This window comes from Psittacula echo (genome assembly GCF_963264785.1).
Source record: "Psittacula echo genome assembly, chromosome: 7".
NCBI classification, from domain to species: Eukaryota; Metazoa; Chordata; class Aves; order Psittaciformes; family Psittacidae; genus Psittacula; species Psittacula echo.
This window is the reverse complement of record NC_137740.1, coordinates 55490089-55515575: the sequence shown is the minus strand read 5'-3', so window position 1 is coordinate 55515575 and position 25487 is coordinate 55490089. Positions and strand designations below refer to the sequence as shown.

The following is a 25487-nucleotide window of genomic DNA, read 5'->3' as shown; positions in this document are numbered from 1 at the left end:
TGGTACATCTTCACTTGTGTGATGTGTTTTGTAAAAACCTGTGAAGTGCTCATAAAAATTGGGGAAAAAAAATATCCTGGTAATATCACACTTAAAGGTATGGACTTGTATGCATTAAGTAGCTTAACAAATCTGTTAAAGTTCTGAGGAAGGAGAGTATGAATTTCCTGTTAAGTCCGTATCATGCAGCATAGAATTACTTAAGCTTTTGCTGGCTGGAAATTTTCTTGTATTGCTCTATTAAAGGACAGGCATTCATATTTGAAAACTAGCAATATAACATTCAGAACTAAGAGCAACAGGAAATTAAAAGCTGATCTAATAACAAAATATACCAAAGTAACAGGAAAAAAATGCAGATTACCAGGTTTTTGTTAAAGATGGGTTTAGTTTGTTGCCAGATATAAGAACTGATTTATATTAGGAAATCAGTTTCAAACCTGGTCTTAGTTACATACATATTTTACTTATCAATGCCTTTTAGCAGAATCAGGGGAAAATGACTTCCCAGGCAATGAAGTCCAGATTGCCTCTTGCCCTGAGTATAAGGCATGCTGCCCACAAGCTTTCAGCACTGGAGGAGGCTAAGATCCCTCTTTTTATTCCTCTTTTCTATCCATTCTAGTGAAAAGGACTGGACAGGGTGGAGAAAGCCCTCATCAGCCTCATGAAGACATGGATTGCTGTTGATCTGGTATTTGGGAATAAGACTAGCAAGAGAAACATTTAGTTCTTTCCTGAACCAAAAAAAAAAAAAAAAAACCAACAAGAAAACAATACCATCATAAAACCTCATTTGGTTTATCATATGGTGCTGACTGCGAGGTACCAGCCAGACTATTGACTTAACACATGTCCTGCTGTCAACAGGCTTCTTGAAGTGTTTGAAACATAGTCTTCAAGATGTTAACTATTAAAAACAGGGCCTCCCGAACACTAACATTTAAACCTATTAATTAATAGAAAGCAAGAGTAAATATATAAACACTTCTAGTATAGACCTACTGCCTGAGGGCACCCACTGTTTTTCTGAAGTGGATTTACAGCTGTCAATAGGGACTCAATGAGTGGCTTCATATCTCATATAAAAAAAATCAAAAAGCATCTCTAGGACACAGTCCAAAACTAGTGATTTCTCCTTGTACTTTTAAACTATGCTAAAATGTTCTTTCCCATCTAAAGGATTAAAAATTTCCTCTTAGTCAGTGTGACCATTTGAGTCACACTTCTTTACTCCTTTGTATGATTAAAGTCAGATAGGCTAGTGTTGTGTCACAATTTTAATTGGTATGGGACAGTTTCTAGCCTTAAAAGAACTACTAACCCTGTTGTTATAAACAATACATTGTCTTCTAAGGTGGGTGACACAAACTCTCCTGGTAAAGCAAGATTATTAATTTATGTAAATAAGGGAATAATGTCAGAACAGGTATATGAGGACTGAACTGAACCTAGGCCAAACAGTACCTCAGCCCACTTGCATCAGCTTTTCATGTCTGTTTACTACCCCTAATGAGGTCAGCTGATCCAAGTCAAATTAGGGAGGGTTAGAATAGCTTCTCTTTTCTGAACAATTTAACTTAGTGACATTAAGTGGAACCTGCTTCACTGATGTACTAACTTTGAGAACAGCATATATTAGCAGTGGTTTAAAATCCTTTAACGTTACAGTCCAGCCTCCTCTTCATTAATCTCTGGCATTATTATGTATTATTAAGTTATGAAAAAAACCTTTAAATGCATTTTTAAAGTTGAGCTGCGAAACTGTTTACCTTGGTGCAATGAATGTAGTGCATTTTGTAGAGCAGGTAAATGCTATTACCTTAGGCCTCTTCCCAAAGCTTACTTATTCCTACAACTTTACACCATATAAAAATGCAGTGAAATTATTATACGTGTTCTAAGGAGAAAAGTTAGGGAGAAAAGTAGTGCTGTGTCTTAAACTAAGACATTTATTCTGATTTCTTCTGATATCTGTAAGAAGTACCATGCAGTACTAAAAATATAATGAACCAGATATACAGTTTGGACATGAGCTAACTCTGCCATCTAGTTGTAAGCGTTGTGCAAGACAACTTAATTATTAGTAAATTCTAGTTGGATATCTATAGTATGTAGTGTACTTGTGTTACTATCTTTTAGTATTTTACAAAGTAGAACACAATAATGGGAAAAACCAACTGGCACTTTCTAAGGTGTTTTTTTTTTATTCAACTCACTTTTTTGTTATTTTTTATATTTGGGGGTAAAATGTATTTCTGAAAAATTTAAGTGATAGATATCAAAACCTCAGTGATATATCACAGCACAATATGGTTAAGAGTAGACTTGAGTGATGCACACATTAAATTCAGTTATAGCTTCTAAATTAAATTTAGGTGTGACTATGAAATACACCCGTGCTAGTATCGGGTAGAAATTCAACACCTGAAAGTTAGAAAAAGAGAGAACTTGTGCAACATAGTTTTTGCTGCTTCTGAGCACATGCAGAAGTGCTAACAGCAGTTAACTGCATTCTCACACATGACTGCGTTAAAAAAGTCTTCATTGAAATACTTGTCTTTTAATGAGCTAATTTTCTGAAATACAGATTCAAGAGGCTTTGACTATGCACTTCTCTCCAGCCTTATACGGAAGGCTTGACACAGAAAAGGGAAATAATGTTGAATCCTCTAGGGATTTTTGTCCAGGTCTTACTAGAGTGAACAACAGGAAGTGCTAGGCCTAAGCCCAAAATCAAGGAGGCATTTCATACTTGACTGTGTGATGTGTTTTGTGTGTGGGTTTTTTTTGTCTGTTTGGGTTTTTTTAAGCAAATAACTTTTTTTCACAGTTTAAAGGGACACATATCTTTTAGTACTTGGGAAATCAAGATATTTAACGCAAAGTGAGGCTTTAATCAGAGGAGGTTCTCAGATGAACAGGAAATCTCAGTGTGTTTAGTAGTTCTTCACAGCACTGCCTTCACAGCCTCTTCACAAGACTGGCAACTTTTTCACTCTAATCAGTTATTCCTTCATGACCCTTAGTACATAGTTGTCTTACATAATGTTGCATACATGTGCCTAAAAACCTAAGTTTTGTTCAAAACTAAACGTTTAAAATGTGACCAGTTACTATTAACTTCACAGTGGTGAATTGCTTACCTTTTATCATTAGAAGGATCTGCTTTTCATACTGGCTTTAGCATTACTGTGAAAGACTGTTGCACTGAGGAAAAATTTCTTTTCTCAACTATCTTGGGTTCTAAGTCTTCAAGAGGAGCTTTCTTTTGCTTCCTGCAAACCTGACAGTTGACTTTTTAAATGATCATTGAGTTTTGGGATGCATAGAATTTCAGGAGAATACCTTAGGATTCTGAGTATATTGCTAAGCAGGTTAGGAAAAAGTTTGCCCATGTAAGACACTAATTCATATATGGCAAAAATCACATAGAAGAAAAGAGGAAAAAAAGTAATTTCTAATAGGAGTACAAAAGGCACTAGATATTTCACAATTAATGAGGATGTATAGATAAATTGCAGAAATATCTTACCTAAAGAGTGTTTGAACATTTGCAAAAATATCTTACCTGAAGAGTGTTTGAACATTTACAATAGTCTTGGCATCTGCCATGTAGTCTTCCTCAGCACTCATTGTACTTTCTTTGTCCACCACCACCATATTAGCTGCAAATGTGACCCCACATCTTAGTAAGTCATCTAGGCTTTTGTGGAGAGAAAGAGGGAGAAAGAAACAAGCAACTTAAAAGCACTTAAAAGACTAGGGATGGCTGTAATTTGCAGATCACAGGCGTGAGTTGCTGGTTCCCTTCATCTCCATGTGCATATCATAATTTCCAATATAATTTATGTTGAGAATATCATCTCAATTCATAGAATAGGATATGAATGATTATTCTCTTTTAAGTCATACATAATGCACTTCAGTAGGTTGTTATAGTCCCTCTCCTTTTGCCAAAATGATACATTTATTTCAACTTCTTAAAATAAGCCTTTAATGATTACTTGGGAAAACAGTATGTTCCAGCATGCTGCAACAGCTTGCTTTGTTGTAGTTACTTTTTGCAATAAACAGACCCAAATAAATGCTATGGGTTGCTCTTTCCCATAATTACTTCATTTTCCATTAACACTTTATATTCTAGTAATACTTCGTTTTCAAAATGCTAATAGATGTTCTCTCAGGACATCTCACATATTCCTCTTTAGGGTTAAGGTAAGAGTTGGAGTGTTCTCATGATGCTTTTAGAGCAGATGTACATCAGTAAAGCTTTGCATGCTGTTGGATGGTGTTTCCCATAAAGCCTGATAATAGAAACCACTCACAAACAACTGAGTTACAGTTCTCATCGTGCCTTGTAGCTTTGTTTCCAAAATGAAGCATGTGTCAGTTGTTTTAACAATAATATTTTCCATAGAAACAAAGCAATGATAGAAAAAATTAGAAAGGACTTTTCTGTGATGAAGATGACTTTTAGGAGCCTAGCCATTTTTAAGCAAGTGAAAATGAGAAAGGGTGAATGTCATGGTTTCCAAGGGGGAATTGGAAAACTAAGTTTTTGCATTGTTCTGTTTACATCCAAGGTGAAAAGCTGTTTTGCCATTACAGTTCCTTCACATTTGGCAATCTGTAGTATCAGTTGATCCCTGAAAATAACAGCATATTCTGAAATACCCAGATTATTTGCATTTCAATGTTTCACAAGCTCAAAAGCTTTTCTTATTTTAGCAGGTACATTTAGCTAATTTGTGGAAAATTTAGAAAGTGCTGCTTTAGAAGTATTGTTGTTCTAGTTTTAAAGTACCTTTAAGTATAGGTTTCTTAATAGCAAAGAGACTCCTATACAACTGAAATTTCCTCAGTATGAGTTGGAGAAACATTGACTCTTCACAATCCAGAAAAACTGGATTCTGTTAATTTAGGGTAGGAAATAAGGTGAGGTTTTTTTCACCTGGAGATTGATTATTATGGGCTTGTAGCCCTGACTTAATATTAGGCATGTAGTGAAGCAAACCATTTTCTTCTTTAAATGGACTTGGCAATACAGGAGTTTACTCAAATGCTCATGAGTCTTTGCTCTTCTCTTGTTTCTTCCTGATTTTTACATAAAATCAATGTTGCTAAAACTAGAATGCAAGTATATATTAGCAAAGGTGAAGACAGAAACGTAAGGGTAGGTGATATTTTAAGTAGCAGAAGGTGATTATCAGACACAGTGAAGACTGTCTACATTTTGTAGCTATCTTTACAAAACCCTAGGCAGTAAACCTAGACAAATTGTATCTAAGTATAGAATGACACTAGAATCTGGCAATTTGCAGAAACTTATTAATGCACCTAAATAAGTCTTAATCTTATGTTTTAAAAAACATTGTTCTGGTTTCAGCTGAAACAGTTGTTTGTTTTTTTTTTTTCTTCTAGTAGCTGGTGTTCTGGCTTTAGTCTGAGAACAATGCTGACAACACACTGATGCTTTAGTCGTTGCTCAGTAGTGCTTATCCTGATCAAGGACTTTTCAGTCTCTCATGCTCTGCCAGTGAGGAGGGGCACAAGAAGCTGGGAGGAAAAAGAGATAGGATACCTGATCCAAACTAGGCAAAGGGGTATTCCATACCACAGCATGTCATGCCCAGTATATAAACTGGGGAGAGTTGCCTGGAAGGGCCACATCGTTGCTCAGGCCAGGCTGGGTATTGGGTGGTGAGCGACTGTATTGTGCATCACTTGTGTTTATTGTTTTTTTCTATCTCCTTTTAGTTTCATATTCTCTCCTCTTGTTATTTCCTTTATTATTAGCAGTAGTAGCATATTGTATTTTAGTTTTAAACTGTTCTTTATCTCAACCTGCAGGTTTTACATTCTTTTGACTCTCCTCCCCATCCCATCTGTGAGAAAAGGAGAGAGGTGAGCAAATGGCCGTTTGGTACTTAGCTACCAGCTGGGTTTAAACCATGACAATATTAACCTGCATTCCCCATCACACTTTTTGCTAATGATTTGCAAGTCAGAAATTTGAAATCCCAAATTATAGCACACAGACACAAACCATGCATGCAAAAAGATCGTCTTCAGATACAACAGACGTTTAAACATGCAATGACAATACACACGGCAAACCACTGAGTACTACAACATTAAGTTTTCTAACAGTTATTTCACCTACTTGTCGATAGAGCCCACCATGTAGTAAACCATTGGAAACCAACAGATTGCATCCAGAAAATGCATATCTGGCCTAAGCAGCAGATGGGATTACAAAATGAAAGACAGTATCACAACAGCAGTATCTTTTCTAAAATTTTTCAATAAACTGGTAGCTTTTTAAAAAATGATAATTAAAAAAAAAAAACCCAAACCCCAAACTTTGGCATTATAATATCACTTTAAATAGGAAATAGAATGCTTATATTAATAAATTCACCTTTTAAATCAGAAATTTTATGTCACAGCACAATTCTAAAAATAAGAATGAGTGACTGTTTTCAAAGACACACTACTATAAGTTATACTCCAATGTATGACTTAGGAGTATTTAAAATAAGCTGTGAGAATTTTCAATGAAAATGTGAAGCAGAAACCCAGTCATCATTTATGTTTTGTGCTAACCACTCCATTCAAGCCAATGAGACAATCTTAGATGAAATCTTATTTTTAAAATGGACTGTGAAAACCAAGATACTATATTTTATTGCATTGGTTTTTGAATCATAAATTTTACTGTTTTTCTTCTTGCATACAAAAAAAATCAAAAATTTTAAAACATGTCATGTGTAGATATCAGAGTAAACATACTGTAATAAATCGCCCTGACATGTAGAGAAACCAGGGATATAACAACAAGGCAAAGATATGTTAATTGAAGGTGGCTGAATTCCTAAGGCCAATCAAGTGAATTACAAAATTCTAACTGTCTTGAATGGGAGCCTGAATTCTACTTCATGCATGTATGAAACGCATGCTGGCTTTTCAGACAGCTTCTGTAGTCCCATTAATCAATTTCAGAGGAATTGCTGCAAATGCTGTGTAGAGAGATAAAATGCTAAGGATATTAGCTTAATCAGCAACCATAGCTTTTCCTTTATGCTAATAAAAAGTGGGTTTAGCCATAAAATGTCACAACAGCACTGAAGGATGTAAACTCGGGCACTATGCTGGAAAACAGAATAAGCACCAGAGGGCACTGTATACTCACATCTTTAATCTTAAGAAAGTTGTGAATCGGAATCCTTTAGCCTACTTTATGCTTTTAACAATTTGTGTAATTCACTTTATGCCATAACATGTACATAAAAAAGCTTCTGTTTTGCAAAGGGGTGTATAAAGCTTCATTAAAGAACTGTTTCAGGCCAAAGTGGGACACTTCACAGCAGACTTTTGTATCATAAATCACTTAAACAAGAACATACGTATGCAAAGGGAAGTGTCAGCTTGGAACCAGAACCTGTAAGTCATTTATCTGCTGTCCTTTCTTTGAGTCATAGCTTGATCTGATTTCCTGTATATTGCTAACCTCTATTTTTGTGTCTTTCAAATTGTGATTTTGAAGTACATGAACAGTACCAAAGTAGTGCAAAAAAAGTCTCCTTTATTGCCAGGTCAGAGATGGATCAGTCTTGCCTTGCCAGGGAAGAATTTGTCTGAAATTTTAAACAGCTAATAGGAGAAAGGCTAAAAATTCCAGTGATCTCCAGACAGATACAGTAGTAATGACAATATTGCAGGTTTCTTCCATGACTATATAATCATAGACTGAGTGGGTGTCCTACTGGATTAAAGAACTGTTTATCTTGCAGTCTAAAATCATTAAAAAGATATCTAAGTGGTCCAGACCACTAACTGCTTTCTGTTAAGCAGGTTAGAGTTGTCTGAAGTGCTGTCACGTATTTGAGAAACTGTTACACACCTTGCCTTTTACAGTGTTTGGTTTACAGTGTTTAGCAGTAATATTCACATTATTTGGAGTATTTTTTAGAAACACTTAGCTGAAACATGGGCCATAGAATAAGGACATAAAAATTCACTAAGGCCATGTGCAGTCAGCAAAAAGTCGATTTTGTATATGACAGTAAACATAGGGTATTATTTTTGCTACAAATATTTCTCAAAGATAAATACACCTTAATGTTTTTTATTTTAAGTTGGTTATGTTAAAAGTGATTGTTTATTGAAGTAATGGTAAGATGAGTTTAATTTGTACCACAAAAAAATAGAATTAAAATCTACTTACGGGTTATCCAGGAGTAATACAATGGGATTTAGTTCCTTCTTTGGTCGGTAATAAGCTCTGAGTGGAACAATAAAATTATATAAACCATTTCCAGCGGTTTCTGCTGCAACTATAATCAATTTATTTTTGAATCCATAGGCTTTGGCATCCTCATAGTAGTTATGCTGGCATCCCTAAAATCAAAATAAGAAACAAGTTAAGTGGATATTAATCACAGAATCATAGAATGGTTTGGGTTTGAAAGGACCTTAAGAGCATCTAGTTCCAACCCCCCTGCCATGGATAGGGACTCCTCACACTAGACCATGTTGTCCAAAGCTCTGTCCAAACTGGCCTTGAACACTGCCAGGGATGGATCGTTCACTACTTATTTGGGCAACCTGTTCCAATGCCTCACCACCTTCACAGTAAAGAACTTCTTCCTTATATATCTAATGTGAACTTCCCTGTTTAAGTTTAGATCCATTGCCTCTTGTCCTATCACTACAGTCCATGATGAGGAATCCCTCTCCTACATCCTTGTAGGCCTCCTTCAGATACTACAAGGCAGCTATGAGGTCTCTTCTCCTTCTCTTCTCCAGGCTGAAGAGAATAAAGAGATTTAGCTGCGACATTAAAGGGTTTAACCATTAGAAATAGAAACTTTTATCAGATGACCTGATATGGACCTGATTAGACATAAACAAATGATTAACGATGAAAAGGATGATAAGACATTATGGCTTAGTAAATGATGAACAAACCTCATTTTTAAGCAGAAAGCAGAATTTAACTCTGTTCAGATGAAAGATAAAAATGAGATGCAGTTTTATCCAATGAGAGAAACTCCTTTTACCTTATCTAGTCTGAGACAACAGAAGGGTATTTTTTCATGCAGAAGATGACAAAATGTGGGAGAGCTTCCAATATACGGAGAGTAAGGAGGATAGCCTTTGGCATACCTACGAGAAGAGAACAAACATTTTTCAGTATAGCAAATCACCAAAACACAATTTACACCTATTTTATGGGATGTTTATATGTATGCCTTAATTTTGCAGTTATCTGTAGACTCTACAGTCTGTAGAGTCAAGTACATGAACTATCTTGAATAAGGATCAAAGGAATGTGTTTTGTAGCTTCAACCAATTCAATAATGTTGAGTGAAAGCTATCATGATTTTTGTGGACTAAAGGAATTTTGCTTGGGTTGTTCATTTGGTTTTTTTTCATAGATATTTTTGGAAATGTGTTGACTTATAGCGTGCAGTCCTAGTGTTTTGAGAGCATGTAATGCATTCAGCTCTGGGATCCCCATCATAAGAAAGACATGGATGTGTTGGAGTGAGTAAAGAGGAGGACCACAAAGACAGAGGGCTGGAGCACCTCTCCATAAAGACGTGCTGCAAGAGCTGGGCTTGTTCAGTCTGGAGAAGAGAAGGCTCCAGGGAGACCTTAGAGCAGCTTCCAGTGCCTAAAGGGGGCCTTCAAGAAATCTGAAGAGAGATATTTTACAAAGGCATGTAGGGATAAGACAAGGGGTAGTTCCTTTAAATTGAAGGAGACTAGAGTAGAGATATATATATATACTATATTGATACATAAACTTATATAGATATGAGATATATATGCAAAATATGATGTATATGATATCTTGCTTCTTTACAGTAAGGGTAGACACTGGAGCAGGTTGCCTAGAGAAGTTGTGGCTGCCCCCATCCCTGAGGAGTGTTCCAGGCCAGGCTGGATGGGCCTTTGAGCAACCTGGTCTAGCGGAAGGTGTCCCTGTCCATGGCAGGAAGGTTGGAATGAGATGATCTTGAAGGTCCCTTCTGACCCAAACAATTCAATGATTTGAAGCACCAGAAACTTCGAAGGAAGTTAAAACAGCAGAGCAAGAAAATGGAAATAATTCTGGTACTTTTTCTTTCTCTATTTTTCTTTCAAACACTTTTCAAGATTGAGTGAGGTCATTAACTTCTTGTTTAATAACATACCTTAAACATGGTTGGAATGAATTTTAAATGGCAAATCCTCTTGCTAAGATGAAATTTGTAATTGGCCTTAGTGTTTAATAAGATGTGTGTTGCAGTTTTAACATCCCTGTCAGTAATCCCAATAAACATAATTGCTTATCTGCATGGCAGTTACAGGATTGACTCTTCCATTTTTATCTGAGTAATGCATCGTTACATTCAGTAACACATTAACAACCACTTTAAATTAGATGCAATAATTTGCCTCATACTGGGTTTTTTTGTCATTCCTATATTTTGAACTCAGACACTTAACCTGAGGATTCAACAAGCTTGTTGAATGATCACTTCAATCTCAGGACAAAAGTACTTATCTGTTTACAAGCTAGTAGAATCCTGCCTTTATAACTACAGAATGTAAGAAAAATGGTCATAAAAATTATTTAAAATTGCAATACACAACTAGATCTTTATAACTGAATATAGAATATCTCCAAATGGAGGAGGTAATCTGTTTCGGGGGTTTTTTGAATTTCAAAATAGGCATAACAACATTCTACTAACAGACAATAGCATTTCATAAAAGGGAATAATTCCATAATTGGCCCTTATGGGTCTTGTTTGCTACAACTGTGTGGATTGATCTGCACGTCAAAAAATCATCGATGCCATTTAAATAGTATTGGCTTTTCAAATTACATTGTTTAATTTATATTCAATATACATACTCTAGGCCTGCAGAGATTTCTTCATCTGATGGGGTAGTTTCATCTTCTGACTGGTCACTTAGCAAGTCACATGTCTGAAGTGAGGATGAGTCTGCAACCTCCAAAACAGGTGCTATACTGGGCCGTCTGCCTTCTCTACCTCCCTCAGAAGGAAGAGCTAGTGTTGGTCCACTGGATGTTCTGCATCCTGTGTCTTGTAAATCAATAGCCACTGTCCCTGTAGTAGCATAGAAAGCATTTTCTTGGTGTGGTTTTTCTATCATTGGTATATATTTTCTTGTTAACTACCTTTTCAAAATCATACTGTGTATAACTAATCCATATTTATATGCATCAGCAACCTGTATGAATTTATTGAGAAAAGCATTTTTTTAATTAAAGCAGCATATGAAAACTTATTACAAGCAACCAGTTGTGAATGACTAACAAATTACCCATGTAATTATTATTACTTTTTCTTGCAAGTCTTAAGCAGTTTAATTCCAGTTTAATTGATTTTCATTAATTTAATTTAAGCACAAGGGCAAGAGTTTAATATTTTTTCTTTCTGAGCACTATTTTAATTACTTAAAATTTTAGGAACACACTGTTAAAAGCTTTAAAATGCACTATTAATTGAATATGTTGTGGGTTTGTTTTTTGTTTTTACTTACCCATGCTGGCTATTATACTGTGTACAGGTAATCTAGAAGTTCCATGATAAGACAATTGTGATTCATGTTTTTTTCTATGTTTTTCTTGCTTCTTAAAAGCAGAATTCTCTTCTTTGGTGATATTTATGTAGAAGCATATATCTGTAGAACTCATGATATATCGAGGACCTGGATTCAGCAAAATGTTTTTGTTATCTTCCTTTCTAACACCAATCAGACAGACTCCAAACCTTAATTAGAAAAGGAAAGGCATGGTTCATTTTGCATAGGTCATATATACCAGAATTTCCACTGTCAAAAATAAACCCCCAGTATACTTTTGCAGAATATCGACATTTGCAGATTTTTGGATGACAAATGTTTTAAAAATATTGTCTCCCAAACAGACCACTTCTGCTCAAGCAGTATTTATGAACTCATGAATCCCTATGCATTTGAATCCAGAATTTTTATTGATCCAAACAATATTCTTCTAATGCTGTGCCAGCTGATTTTTTTTTCCTATCAGATGAATAGTCCCTTCTGAGAAAATATTAGTAGAAGAATTGATGTATAATATTAAAAAGTATTCATCACTTTAAATGCTTCCATTATTCATATGTAATGGAAATAATGTTTGAAATTCCTTTTAGCAATTCACTCCTAGAAAAGTATTTGGTTAGTGATAGAAAATAAGGTGCTAAAGCAGAAAAAAATCTTTCACTTGAGTATGAGAGTAAACTCGGTGTTCAGGATTTGCTCGATGTTCATTTTGTTAAATATATACAAATATACACAACTTGTGTTCAGTTTGTATGTTCACCTCACAGAGCAGCACTGAATAAGTGATGCATGATCTGGAACCTAAAGAAGGTATGTTAGCACCTAATAGAAAAAATATGGTTTACTTTGAACAATTATCAGAATGTAGCACATACCACCTTTAAAATGAGCATTTCACATAAGATGAACATGCCAGAAGGAAGCTAGGTTTCCAGCTGACTCGTAAACACATTAAGTACACTGACAGCTACACTCCCTTTTCTAGATTGTTTTGGACATTGGAAGGGACTGGTGTTCTCATATAACCTTTCTAAGGCGTGAATTTTCTTTTTCCTGGTTGCCAGGCTTATCCTTTATACTCTTTTCTCTCAGACTGAGCTGGCCTATACCAAACCAGCATGAGCTTTTACCTGATCAGCTCTAACTTCCAGAAAAATATCAACAAAATATATTAGTGGCCAGATACTTCAAGCTAGAAACAGAGTAATGTGTAATACTGCATCTTTGAATATGGAGCTATAATGCAGGCAAAACAAATAGTTATTTGTTTAGACTTTTAATTGTTGATAGGAAAATAAACATACTTTTTATGAGCATGGAAAGAAGCATATGTGAAGCTTTTCCCCTCATACTCAGCAAAAAAAGTACTTTCTTCCAGGTTAATATGATGTACTTCATTACCAGAGCATCTGCCATACATTTTCTGCCATTGTTCTGATGATTGCTGACTCTCCCTGAAATATGTACAGACAAAGAGAATAATTTAAAACTTAATGTAAAGTTATTATAAGTCAGAACAGTAATTTATAGCAATAGAAATGACAAATACTTCTTAAAAAGATCCTATAGGCTAATCTGAAAAGTATTTAAGATCAAAGCTTAGTAATGATGCCTGTACAGAGATTATTTTAAGGAATTAGACATTTTCTAATAGGCATATAAGATTATGCACTTTAATAATCACTAAAAATATGGCTACATTCCTTAAAAGTCATACTATCGCTTCAGATGTTTCATGGCAGATTGTGTAGTTCTTTTCAGAAGTAGGCAAAGAATTGTTAAAAATAGCTTAGTAGGAAAGACCCATTTGACTTTAGTCACTTTATCTGCAAGAAATATTTTTTTCTATATTTGCTTATTGATAATATTCAGCATTTACCCAATGGACATTTTTAGTTACTGTGCCTTGTATACTATGGCAAGTATATACCTTCTTTTCTGAAGTGCAAGAAAATAAATTATAACTTTAACCATATTAAGCATATCATCCTTTATTGTATGATATTAAGCATATCATACTTTACTGTATGGACCATTAGTGTAAATGTTCCAAACCTCAGCTAACACCAACAGTTGCAGAGTTGAGGCTTCTGTGAATTCTTTACTTTCATGTGCAAACAAGGTTTTGGCTGCATAAGTTTTAATGGATATAATGGATGCATATATATATGTGTATATATGCAGGTAGTACATAAAAAGCATACATGTGCTGTGTTTTGCCACTTGGAGCTAAGGTCTCAAGATATTGGAACATGCTTCTTTGTGCTCATTTGTACTTTTTTAATATCTTAGCACAGTTCCTGTTTTTCTTCAGTTTACCATTCTTCTCCACCCTCAATGTAGAAACATCTTGTTTCAAGATTGAACTAAGAAAACCATTCTTATAGCAACAGTATTAACAAACAGTGCTCTAGGTGCAGAATAACAGAACCAGAATGTAATTACAGGAGAAAAATTTTCCATATTTCACTTTTCCCTCTTCCCCACCCTTCACCTGTTTAAAGTCTGCCTGGTTCCAGTTAGTTGTCTAAAAGCTTCCCATGGAGCTGTTCTGTAAAGACCACATTAAGTTTCAAGTCAGAAAGGCTATTTTCTTCCAATATTTTGTATCACAATACAAACCCTAAGAAAGTTCTATTACTTGATTAGATAATTAGATAACATTTAAAGATCAATAATAAGATTATAGTTAAGATTCAAGGTAGAATTTTTGTGTCTTACAGACAAAAAGCTGAGAAGACAATGGGATTATGTACATCTAGTTTCTTTAATCTGAAAAATAGCATTAAAGACCAAAGTTAGCTCATATAAACAGCAGAAAACTTCCTCAATTTTAATAGCAAGTTGATCTGGCTGAAGTTCCTTAGAAAAAGAACATTTTTCTCCAGCTTCTTAAAACAGTAATATTAGAAGATGAGTGCTTTTTAATGTATGTACATGTGTGTCCTGGGTTCAGCAGTGGCAGTCAGTTTTTTTTTTGTTTTTTTTTTTTTTTCCCTTCTTAGTAGCTGTTGCAGCACTGTGTTTTTGACTTTTGGCTTGGGAACAAAAAACTGATAACACCGATGTTTAGACTGACCAAGGATTTTGTGAGTCTCATGCTCTGCCAGGGAGGAGGAGGGGCCGGGAGGAAGCGGGGACAGGACACCTGACCCAGACTGGCCAAGGAGGTGTTCCATACCACAGCACGTCATGCCAGGGGATGTAACTGGGAGCTACCCGGAAGGGCACGTCCCCTGGTCGGTGGGGCTGTCTTTTCCGGCGGGCGGTATCGTATTCTCTTCCCTTGTTATTTCTCTTGTCGTTGTTATTGTTGGTGGCGGCAGTGGTGATTTGTGTTATACATTAGTTATTAAACTGTTCTTATCTCAACCCGTGGGAGCTGCATTCTTTTGATTCTCCTCCCCGTCCCTCCAGAAGCGGAGGGAAGAAAGGTGGGGGGGGCAGTAGACTGCGTGGTTCTGATTTACAGCTTGGGCTTAAACCACGACAGTTCTATTTTGGTGCCCAACGTGGGGCACGAAGGGTTGAGATAACGACAGATCTGACCGGAGTGTGTCTAATCGTATTTGTGATAAGCATTCAGTGTTTTGGATTGATAGTCACTTGTCACAATGCTGATTTATTGGCTCTCAAGGTTGTTGTTTTTGATCTCACAGTCTCAATATGCCGTAGGTTACTTAGAGCCGGTATTTGCTGTGTTAGTGTTTTTCAAGTGTGGGGCTTGGGCTAAGGTTATTGTCTCATTATATTTTATGGTAATGACTTGTAATACAATAGAAAAATTGATCATGAAACTGATCTGGCTTATGTTCCCAGTGTGGTCACCACCTTTATACTTTGGGAGGTATATAATACAAATGCTTAGCAACTATACATCTTTTTTCTCCTTCCTGGGTGGTCAACCTATGAAGGAGACATTCTTTTACCCTCCCAGTGCCCCTTCCAGACCGTTTACAGCATCGTTTGAGAGTTTTGAAGTTTTTGAGTGGCCTTTTAATATTGTTGAGACCTGTTTGCTGATTGTGATGGGGGTCACCATGTTGGCACGCATACAGAGTGTGTTTTGTCCACAACCATTACGTCTGATCTCAAGAGTTAAGCAGAGTCGGGTTTGGGTCTTGTCTGGGGTTAGACGACAAAATAGGGGGACCGAGAGATTTTCCCCGAGGCTGGACAGCCATGAGTGGCAGGGTGTGTGGGATAGTATGGGCAAGTATCTAGGTCAGTGGGCCCCTCCAGTGTTTTGGAACTTCACCACCGAACAAGTGCAAAATCCAGAAGAATTAGTAAAACACTTAAATGAGGTGTGCTGTCATCCTGGTCATACCAGAGAGGGACAAATCATGTCAACGTGCTGGGGCTTGGCCTATGCTTACCGGGCCTTGTTCAACACTATCCAGCACCTTCAAAAGGAAAGAAATGTCCCTGGATCTGAGGGCGAAGCAACAGACAGCGCAGCTACTCCAGCTCCGAGCACAGCAGCTACACCACCCCTAGCGACAAGTACAGCCACTACTCAAACTTCAACTGCAACAGACAGCGAAGCTACCCCAGCTCCAACCACAGCAGCTACACCACTCCCAGCGACAAGTACAGCCACTACTCAAACTTCAACTGCAACAGATAGCGAAGCTACCCCAGCCCCAACCACAGCAGCTACACCACCCCCCGCGACAAGTACTGTTGCTACTCAAAGCACAGTGATAATGACTGCAGCTAAACCAGAGGACCAATTCGTACCAATATCGATTGCCCCCATATGCAAGAGAAAAAGCAAAAAAGAGGCAAGAAGGGTGAAGCAAGATGAAGAAACAATGTATTCACCACCCAGGCCACCACCTGATCAGGAGTCATCATCCCATGATGAAGAAGAAGAAGAAGAGGTGACTTCTCGACCTCGGACCTCAACCGAGCTACGGAATATGCGAAAAGATTTTACCCGTCAACCAGGGGAGCACATCATCACCTGGTTGCTACGATGCTGGGACAATGGGGCCGATGGTCACAAACTAGGAGGTACGGAAGCCAAGCAGCTGGGATCACTTGCTAGAGAAGGGGGAATTGACAAAGCAATTGCAAGAGAGAAAAAGTCCCTCAGTCTTTGGAGGCGGCTCTTGGCAGCTGTGAAAGAAAGGTTTCCATACAAGGATGATGTTACGAGTCGTTCGGCCAAGTGGACTACTTTAGACAAAGGCATCCAGTCTCTGAGGGAATCAGCCATCGTAGAGATGATCTATCACACCAAACCGAATAACGGAGATATACCCATAGACCCAGATGAAGTCGAATGTACACGACCCATGTGGCGAAAACTTACACGGAATGCACCGTCATCATATGCCCATTCATTGGCAACGGTAACCTGGGGTGACATAGTAACACCAACAGTGGATGAAATGATTCACAAACTCCGAGAGTTCGAAGACAATCTCACCCCTTCCATCATCTCAGCTGTGGAAAAACTGTCCCAGGATGTCAAACAATTGAGGGACGATCTATCTGATTTATCCAGCTCCTCACGTGTACCAACATACGTCTCAGCTGTTAACAAAAGACGTCCTATTGTTCAAGACAGAAGATATAGAAGGCAAACACCACGGGCCACCCTATGGTTTTACCTGCGGGATCATGGAGAAGGCATGACGAAGTGGGATGGAAAACCTACTTCAGCTTTGGAGGAACGGGTGCATGAATTGAAAATAGGAACAAGGGTCAAGACTAATCATCCCATGAGAGCTGCGGCTTCAGTCTCTGGTGAGCAGGTTCCCAGATGGAGCGGAAGAGCTGATTTTACTCCAGCTCCTGTGATAACGAAGAATAATCCCTTTCAACACGACTTAGGTGTCCAACATTGTGATGACTGTTAGAGGGACCCTGCCTCCAGCCAGGTGGAGGTAGGGGACAATCGGATTTACTGGACTGTGTGGGTCAGATGGCCTGGCACATCAGTCCCGCAGAAGTATAAAGCTCTCGTAGATACCGGTGCACAGTGTACCCTGATGCCGTCAAGCTGTCAAGGGGTGGAACCCATCTATATCTCTGGAGTGACAGGAGGATCCCAAGAGTTGACTGTACTGGAGGCTGAGATCAGCCTGACTGGAAGGAAATGGCAAAAGCACCCCATTGTGACTGGTCCAGAGGCTCCATGCATCCTCGGCATAGATTACCTCAGGAGAGGGTACTTCAAAGACCCAAAAGGGTACCGATGGGCTTTTGGTATTGCTGCTTTGGAGACTGAGGAAAATGAACAGCTGTCCACCTTGCCTGGTCTCTCAGAGGATCCCTCTGTTGTGGGGTTGCTGAAGGTCGAAGAACAACAAGTGCCAATCGCAACCACAACAGTGCACCGGCGGCAGTATCGCACCAACCGAGACTCCCTGATCCCATCCATAAACTGATCCGTAGTCTGGAGAGTCAGGGAGTGATCAGCAGGACCCGCTCACCCTTTAATAGCCCCATATGGCCAGTGCGAAAGTCTAATGGAGAGTGGAGACTAACAGTAGACTATCGTGGCCTGAATGAAGTCACACCACCATTGAGTGCTGCCGTACCGGACATGCTAGACCTTCAGTATGAACTGGAGTCAAAGGCAGCCAAGTGGTATGCCACGATTGATATTGCCAATGCATTCTTCTCAATTCCTTTGGCAGCAGAGTGCAGGCCACAGTTTGCTTTTACTTGGAGGGGCGTCCAGTACACTTGGAACCGACTGCCCCAGGGGTGGAAACACAGCCCTACCATTTGCCATGGACTGATCCAGAATGCACTGGAACAGGGGCAAGCTCCAGAACACCTGCAGTACATTGATGACATTATTGTGTGGGGTGATACAGCGGAAGAAGTCTTTGAGAAAGGGAGGGAAATAATCCAAATCCTGCTGAAAGCTGGTTTTGCCATAAAACGGAGTAAGGTCAAGGGACCTGCACAGGAGATTCAATTTTTGGGAATAAAATGGCAAGATGGACGTCGCCAGATCCCTACAGATGTGATCAACAAAATAACAGCAATGTCTCCACCAACTAATAAGAAAGAAACACAAGCTTTCTTGGGTGCTATGGGGTTCTGGAGAATGCACATCCCGAATTACAGTTCGATTGTAAGCCCTCTCTATCATGTAACCTGGAAGAAGAACGATTTTAAATGGGGCCCTGAGCAACAACAAGCCTTTGAGCAAATTAAACGTGAGATAGTTCATGCAGTAGCCCTTGGACCAGTCCGGAATGGGCCAGATGTAAAAAATGTACTGTACACCGCAGCTGGGGAGAATGGTCCTACCTGGAGCCTCTGGCAGAAAGCTCCAGGGGAGACTCAAGGTCGACCCCTCGGCTTTTGGAGTCGGGGATACAAAGGATCTGAGGCCAGCTATACCCCAACTGAGAAAGAGATACTGGCAGCCTATGAAGGGGTTCGAGCTGCTTCGGAGGTGATTGGCACTGAAGCACAGCTCCTCCTGGCACCCAGGTTGCCCGTTCTGGGCTGGATGTTCAAAGGCAGGGTCTCCTCTACACATCATGCAACCGATGCGACATGGAGTAAATGGGCTGCACTAATTACACAACGAGCTCGAATAGGAAATCCCAGTCGTCCAGGCATTCTAGAAGTCATCATGGACTGGCCAGAGGGCAAAGATTTTGGAATGTCACCAGAGGAGGAGGTGATGCGTGCTGAAGAGGCCCCACCATATAATAAACTATCAGAAAGTGAAAAGCAGTATGCCTTGTTTACTGATGGGTCCTGCCGTATTGTGGGAAAGCATCGGAGATGGAAGGCAGCCGTATGGAATCCTCAACGACAAGTTGCAGAAACTGCTGAAGGAGAGGGTGAATCGAGTCAGTTTGCCGAGGTGAAAGCCATCCAGCTGGCCCTGGACATTGCTGAACGAGAAAAGTGGCCAGTACTTTATCTCTATACTGACTCATGGATGGTGGCAAATGCCCTGTGGGGGTGGTTGCAGCAATGGAAGCAGAGCAACTGGCAACGCAGAGGTAAACCCATCTGGGCTGCTGCACTGTGGCAAGATATCGCTGCCCGGGTGCAGAACCTGGTGGTGAAGGTACGCCATGTAGACGCCCATGTACCCAAGAGTCGGGCCACTGAGGAACACCAGAACAACCAACAAGTGGACAAAGCTGCTAAGATTGAAGTGGCTCAGATGGACTTAGATTGGCAACATAAAGGTGAATTATTTTTGGCCCGGTGGGCCCATGACACTTCAGGTCATCAGGGCAGAGATGCAACATACAGATGGGCCCGTGATCGAGGGGTGGACTTAACAATGGACACTATTGCCCGGGTTATTCACGAGTGTGAAACATGTGCTGCAATTAAACAAGCCAAACGGTTAAAGCCTCTTTGGTATGGAGGACGATGGCTGAAGTATAAATATGGGGAGGCCTGGCAAATTGATTATATCACACTCCCACCAACCCGCCAAGGCAAGCGCCATGTGCTTACCATGGTGGAAGCAACCACCGGATGGCTGGAAACATACGCTGTGCCCCATGCCACTGCCCGGAACACTATCCTGGGCCTTGAGAACCAGATTTTGTGGCGACATGGCACCCCAGAAAGAATTGAATCAGACAATGGGACTCATTTCCGGAATAACCTTATAGACACTTGGGCCAAAGAGCATGGCATTGAGTGGGTATATCACATCCCCTACCATGCACCAGCCTCTGGGAAAATCGAACGGTACAATGGGCTGTTAAAAACTACACTGAGAGCAATGGGCGGGGGAACTTTCAAGCATTGGGATACACACTTACCAAAGGCCACCTGGTTGGTCAACACCAGAGGATCTGCCAACAGGGCTGGCCCAGCACAGTCAGAACTTTTACATATTGTAGAGGGGGACAAAGTTCCTGTGGTGCACATGAAGAATTTGCTGGGGAAGACAGTCTGGGTTATTCCTGCTTCAGGTAAAGGCAAACCCACTCGTGGGATTGCTTTTGCTCAGGGACCTGGATATACTTGGTGGGTAATGCGGGAAGATGGGGAAGTCCGATGCGTACCTCAAGGGGATTTGATTTTAGGGGAAAACAGACAATGAACTCAATTGTACGCTGTTGCCTGCTATAGTCCATCAACTAGAAGTCTGCAGGGCACCAGCGACTGGCCCTGACTTCCCTCCGACCATCATCCCAACAGAGAATGAACTTTGATAGAACCGGACGAGTTCTACAGTAAAGGAATGATCAGCATCAGCAGGCAACGATCCAACACTGCATACAGCTTCTTCTGCCCTGAAAGACTGTTCCAAGAGATGGAGCCCAACATCATGAACCGAATGGACTCAGTAGCTTTATAGGAATTGGTCCGTGCACTAAGATAACAGTGCACTGAGATGAGAGTGAGGGTATATGGAAAATGTGGGATCTGAGCATGACGTGAATGGTATGGAACAAGGGGTGGATACTGTCCTGGGTTCAGCAGTGGCAGTCAGGTTTTTTTTTGTTTTTTTTTTTTCCCTTCTTAGTAGCTGTTGCAGCACTGTGTTTTTGACTTTTGGCTTGGGAACAAAAAACTGATAACACCGATGTTTAGACTGACCAAGGATTTTGTGAGTCTCATGCTCTGCCAGGGAGGAGGAGGGGCCGGGAGGAAGCGGGGACAGGACACCTGACCCAGACTGGCCAAGGAGGTGTTCCATACCACAGCACGTCATGCCAGGGGATGTAACTGGGAGCTACCCGGAAGGGCACGTCCCCTGGTCGGTGGGGCTGTCTTTTCCGGCGGGCGGTATCGTATTCTCTTCCCTTGTTATTTCTCTTGTCGTTGTTATTGTTGGTGGCGGCAGTGGTGATTTGTGTTATACCTTAGTTATTAAACTGTTCTTATCTCAACCCGTGGGAGCTGCATTCTTTTGATTCTCCTCCCCGTCCCTCCAGAAGCGGAGGGAAGAAAGGTGGGGGGGGCAGTAGACTGCGTGGTTCTGATTTACAGCTTGGGCTTAAACCACGACAATGTGTTTCTTTTTGCTTACTGTTTGTTGTATTGTCATTCTAATTAGAATAACAGGGAATAATATTTTTCCCTGTGTTTTGTGGCTATGTATTGCCTTCAACTTCCAGTGATTTCCCAGCATACTTATCTTCATGATTATCAGAAATGAGCTGTCACTGTTAACAATGTCAACACTATTTCTTAATAAATACAGGAAATAGATTCCCTGTAGAGTAGGTGGCACTTCATTTGTAAAAGTACAACAAACAGTTGGGACAATGATTTACCAATGAACTGTCAGTAAAGGTTTTAATTCTATTAAAATGTATGTCATAAAGTCTATTCTTTTATATAAGGAAGTCAAATACTGACAGGGATTTAAAACTCAATACCTACACAAAATTTAATATAGGTGCTGGTAATAACCAGAATAAAGGATAATTAAATAGGTAAATATGTAAAGGAAAGCAGTTCACTGTTAATGTTGGAAGTCTACTTAACAAATCTCACCATTATTTAGACATATTTTAGTATTTTGTTTGGATATAAATGCATGTATAATTACAATTTTTATTTGTAGTTTAGCTAATCCATTTTCACTTATCTTTTTACTTATACTTAGCCAAACTCAAATGTTCATCTGACATATTTGTATGCACAAAGGTAATTTAACCTAGTTCAACAATTAGCAGTTATTTACCTACTGTTCAACATTAGAATTTATCTAGAAAATAATAAAAAAAAATACTCTGATTTATAAATTAGTCAAATCCAAAGCAGTTTGATGGCTGCAGTACAGTGACAACCTGTAGATGCTCAAAACAGATGCCCATTTTGAAACTAAATTTACCCCCAAAACCAATGAAGTGCCAAACCATTTTTTTTACCAATACAGTCCAACACTCTAGAGTCAGTGCAAATCTCAGGAGATGCTTATGAAGAACATCAGTTTAAAAGGATTTTTTTTCTCTAAAAATTAGTTTATACTCAATCAGGAGGTTTGAAAGTAAATTTCCTGATTTGAAAATAATTTTTTTAAGTATAATACTTCTGAATATCAGATTTATACCTCTATCTAGGTATGAATTTATTTTAGTTATCAAGTGTTTAAATCAATTATGGTATTGCACATAAAAATATGAATAAAAGTAAAATAAATGTAAGAAAATTGGGACATTGAAGTAGTAATTCCGGAAAGAAATTATTTTCACATATTTAAATATTTTATATGATTTTTCAATTGTGTGATTTTTTTTTTTTTTGTCCTTTGCATTTAGAATATTACTTTCAAGAACCAAATACTTATTAAAAATCAATGGTTGAATGTCTAGGTGTTAAAGACCATCTAAACTTAAGTTTTCACAGACATAAAACTTCTAGATTCAAGATGGACTACCTAACAGTTCTTAAGCAAAAAGTAAGCTCAAGTACATTAGTTAATGTTTTCAGTAGCACAGTAAGGTGTTTTTAATAGGATCAGAGCAGTCTAGGAAAAAACCCAGCTTTGTCCTCATTTCCTAATTTTGAATGCTTAACTTGGTGACATTTATCATACAATGAACAGATCTGTGCATTTGTACAAAAGTTAGTGAAAAACTAAAATCATAGTTCAGTTAGGATTTTGAAAACACCTTCCAGCATTTCCAAGGTATTTAAAAAGATATACAAAATAAAAGGGGAAAAAAATCCTACCAGTTTCGATATTATGTACGTTTTTAAGTATGTACGTTTTTAGCTGTTAAGAATACTAACCTTCTTTAATGTATATATAATATGAAAGAACTAAAAAAGGCTCTATCCCCAGGCCAAAATTCAAAAACACAGCGCTGCACCAGCTACTAAAATGGAGAAAAAGTGACAGCTGCTGCTGAACCCAGGACACTGTCAGACAATGAAAGCTAGAGAGGTGAAGGATGTATTTCATCACGATTCTTTTACAATTTTCTGTTTTGTGTTTTTTGGTTGGTTGGTATCTTAATAGTAGTATATACTTACTGTCCTCTAGACGTATGAACCAGAAGTGTGATTAATGTAGAGGTAGCTGGGCATATACAGTTTAGGGCTAGCATAGCATATTTGAATTCCTCTTCACACACAACATGATCTGTAAAAAAAAAAAGAAAAAACATAAATTGTTTTACAAAAATATTTTGCATTGAATATAACTATCACTTCCTTTCCTTGTCTAGGAAAATGGTGAAAATGGGGACAATCAAAATATGCCTCCATATCTTCATCTTCCACTTGAACATGGAAAGCAGCTGTGCATGATTTGCCCCATCTATGCTGTCACTGAGATTGCATGAGCAGAGTTAATTTTGCAACCAGGTTATGCTTTCTGTACTGCAGCTACACATGGAGAGGATGCAATGGCCTTGTGAATCCCACTATTTTGCTGCACTAGATGTGAAAGCCATGCAGCATAGTCCAGATTTTATCTCTTTCAACTTCTGCAGTCTTGCATATCTGGTATAGAGACATCAGGCATTGTACAGAGATATAATTTTGTGTCCAGGAAACAGCATACCTAGTATACTGCAGTGCAGAACTGCTGATCAGTCAGGCTGTACTGACTTGCAAACTGGTATTCGTCAGTGGCTCTGGGATTTTGCATTGCACTTCAGTATGTGATGAAGATTCAACTAATATCCTGCCAGGAACTGTTGACAGCTGCTCTCTCCTTGCAATGTAGGCAAGTAGGGTGGTGGTTTTTCCTTTTACAACTTCGCATTTTTTTCACCCAAGCCCTTTTCTGGCTTTTGTGATCACAACATTGAGCTTTGCTCATGAGAGTCCTTACAAGAAAGTATGTCTGCAACATTAGTACTTGCTGTGATGGAATAGTACTACAGAGATGCTATTTTTTTCTGTCTTTTAATGGAACTTAGTAGGGGGAAGTAAGCAGAGAAAGCAATAGAGGCATTTTATGTAGTTCTTTATATTGGCTTGTATTTAAAGCTGCCAAATTTTCTGCACATGCTTTCAGTATTGTATGAATTATTATTCAACTTGCTAGTGTTTAAAATTCAGGTCACAGTTAAATACTCTCCAGTGCTGGTGACAGCATGAAAAGGAAATAGAAATCACTCTTTAATGTCACTTATGTATAGCTGCGACAGTATAAAAATGGGTACAAGGGAAAAGCACAAACTTAAACTTCTTGTCAGTGTAGAAACTTAGCCATGAGGGTTTTCTAAGGTCATGAAGGCAGTTATTGCATGCCAAGTAATTTTTTTTTCTTCTCGGTTTAGTATTTCATTCTGTCTATGTTACTTTCAGTGAGAGAGAACTTGCTTCTGATGCGAAATACAATTAGTACAGCTGATGATCAAAACATTAGGCATATGAAAACTGCTGAGTAAAAGTAAGCAAATCATCTCCCCACCTAAATCTGAGTGGCTACATGCCTCTACTCCTAATTGCACTAACGTATCATTGAAGGCCTTAGAATCATATTGCCTTTCTAAGCTACTTTCCATGCAGATTTTATAGTATAGCTACACGCATGCCATTTAATGGAAATAAAAGTGAGGATATACCTTGTATGCCTTCTCTATCCCTTTTTTGAAATTTCTAGAGGCTTTTCAGTAACAGAATCATCAAAAGGAGAAATTAATTCATTTTCTGAATATCAAGGCTTATTTAAATGTCACAGGGGAGGAATTAATTTAGTTATATGAAGACTGTCAAATATAGAACAAAATAAGGTTTTCCCTCCCCTATATTTCAGTTATAGCAATTAAATATTTCCTGAAGAAAATATTTCTGACAGAAATATGTTTGTTTAGTTGACCATGTGCCATTAATAAATCTATCTGAATTTTATACTAGAGGTTTTGAGAGAGTAAGTGTCGTGGTTTAAGCCCAGGCTGTAAATTAGAACCACGCAGTCTCCCCCCCCCCCCCTTTCTTCCCCCCTCTCCTGGAGGGAT

At 38.7% G+C, this 25487-nt stretch overlaps 1 protein-coding gene across 3 annotated transcripts in view; it reads right to left on the bottom strand.

Moving 5' to 3' along the window:
- Positions 1-25487, bottom strand: part of KCNT2 (potassium sodium-activated channel subfamily T member 2) — a gene marked incomplete at its 5' end in the record, with an annotated part of 138847 nt that overhangs the window by 17760 nt on the left and 95600 nt on the right. Inside the window, 8 exons of one of the 3 annotated variants that reach the window (XM_080623137.1) lie at positions 3572-3706; positions 6167-6238; positions 8231-8403; positions 9066-9171; positions 10913-11129; positions 11566-11795; positions 12912-13061; positions 23551-23659. In XM_080623137.1, coding sequence (XP_080479263.1) covers positions 3572-3706; positions 6167-6238; positions 8231-8403; positions 9066-9171; positions 10913-11129; positions 11566-11795; positions 12912-13061; positions 23551-23659 — 1192 coding nt within the window. The remainder of the gene's footprint in view (positions 1-3571; positions 3707-6166; positions 6239-8230; positions 8404-9065; positions 9172-10912; positions 11130-11565; positions 11796-12911; positions 13062-23550; positions 23660-25487) is intronic. The other 2 variants (XM_080623138.1, XM_080623139.1) reach the window with 2 other exon arrangements.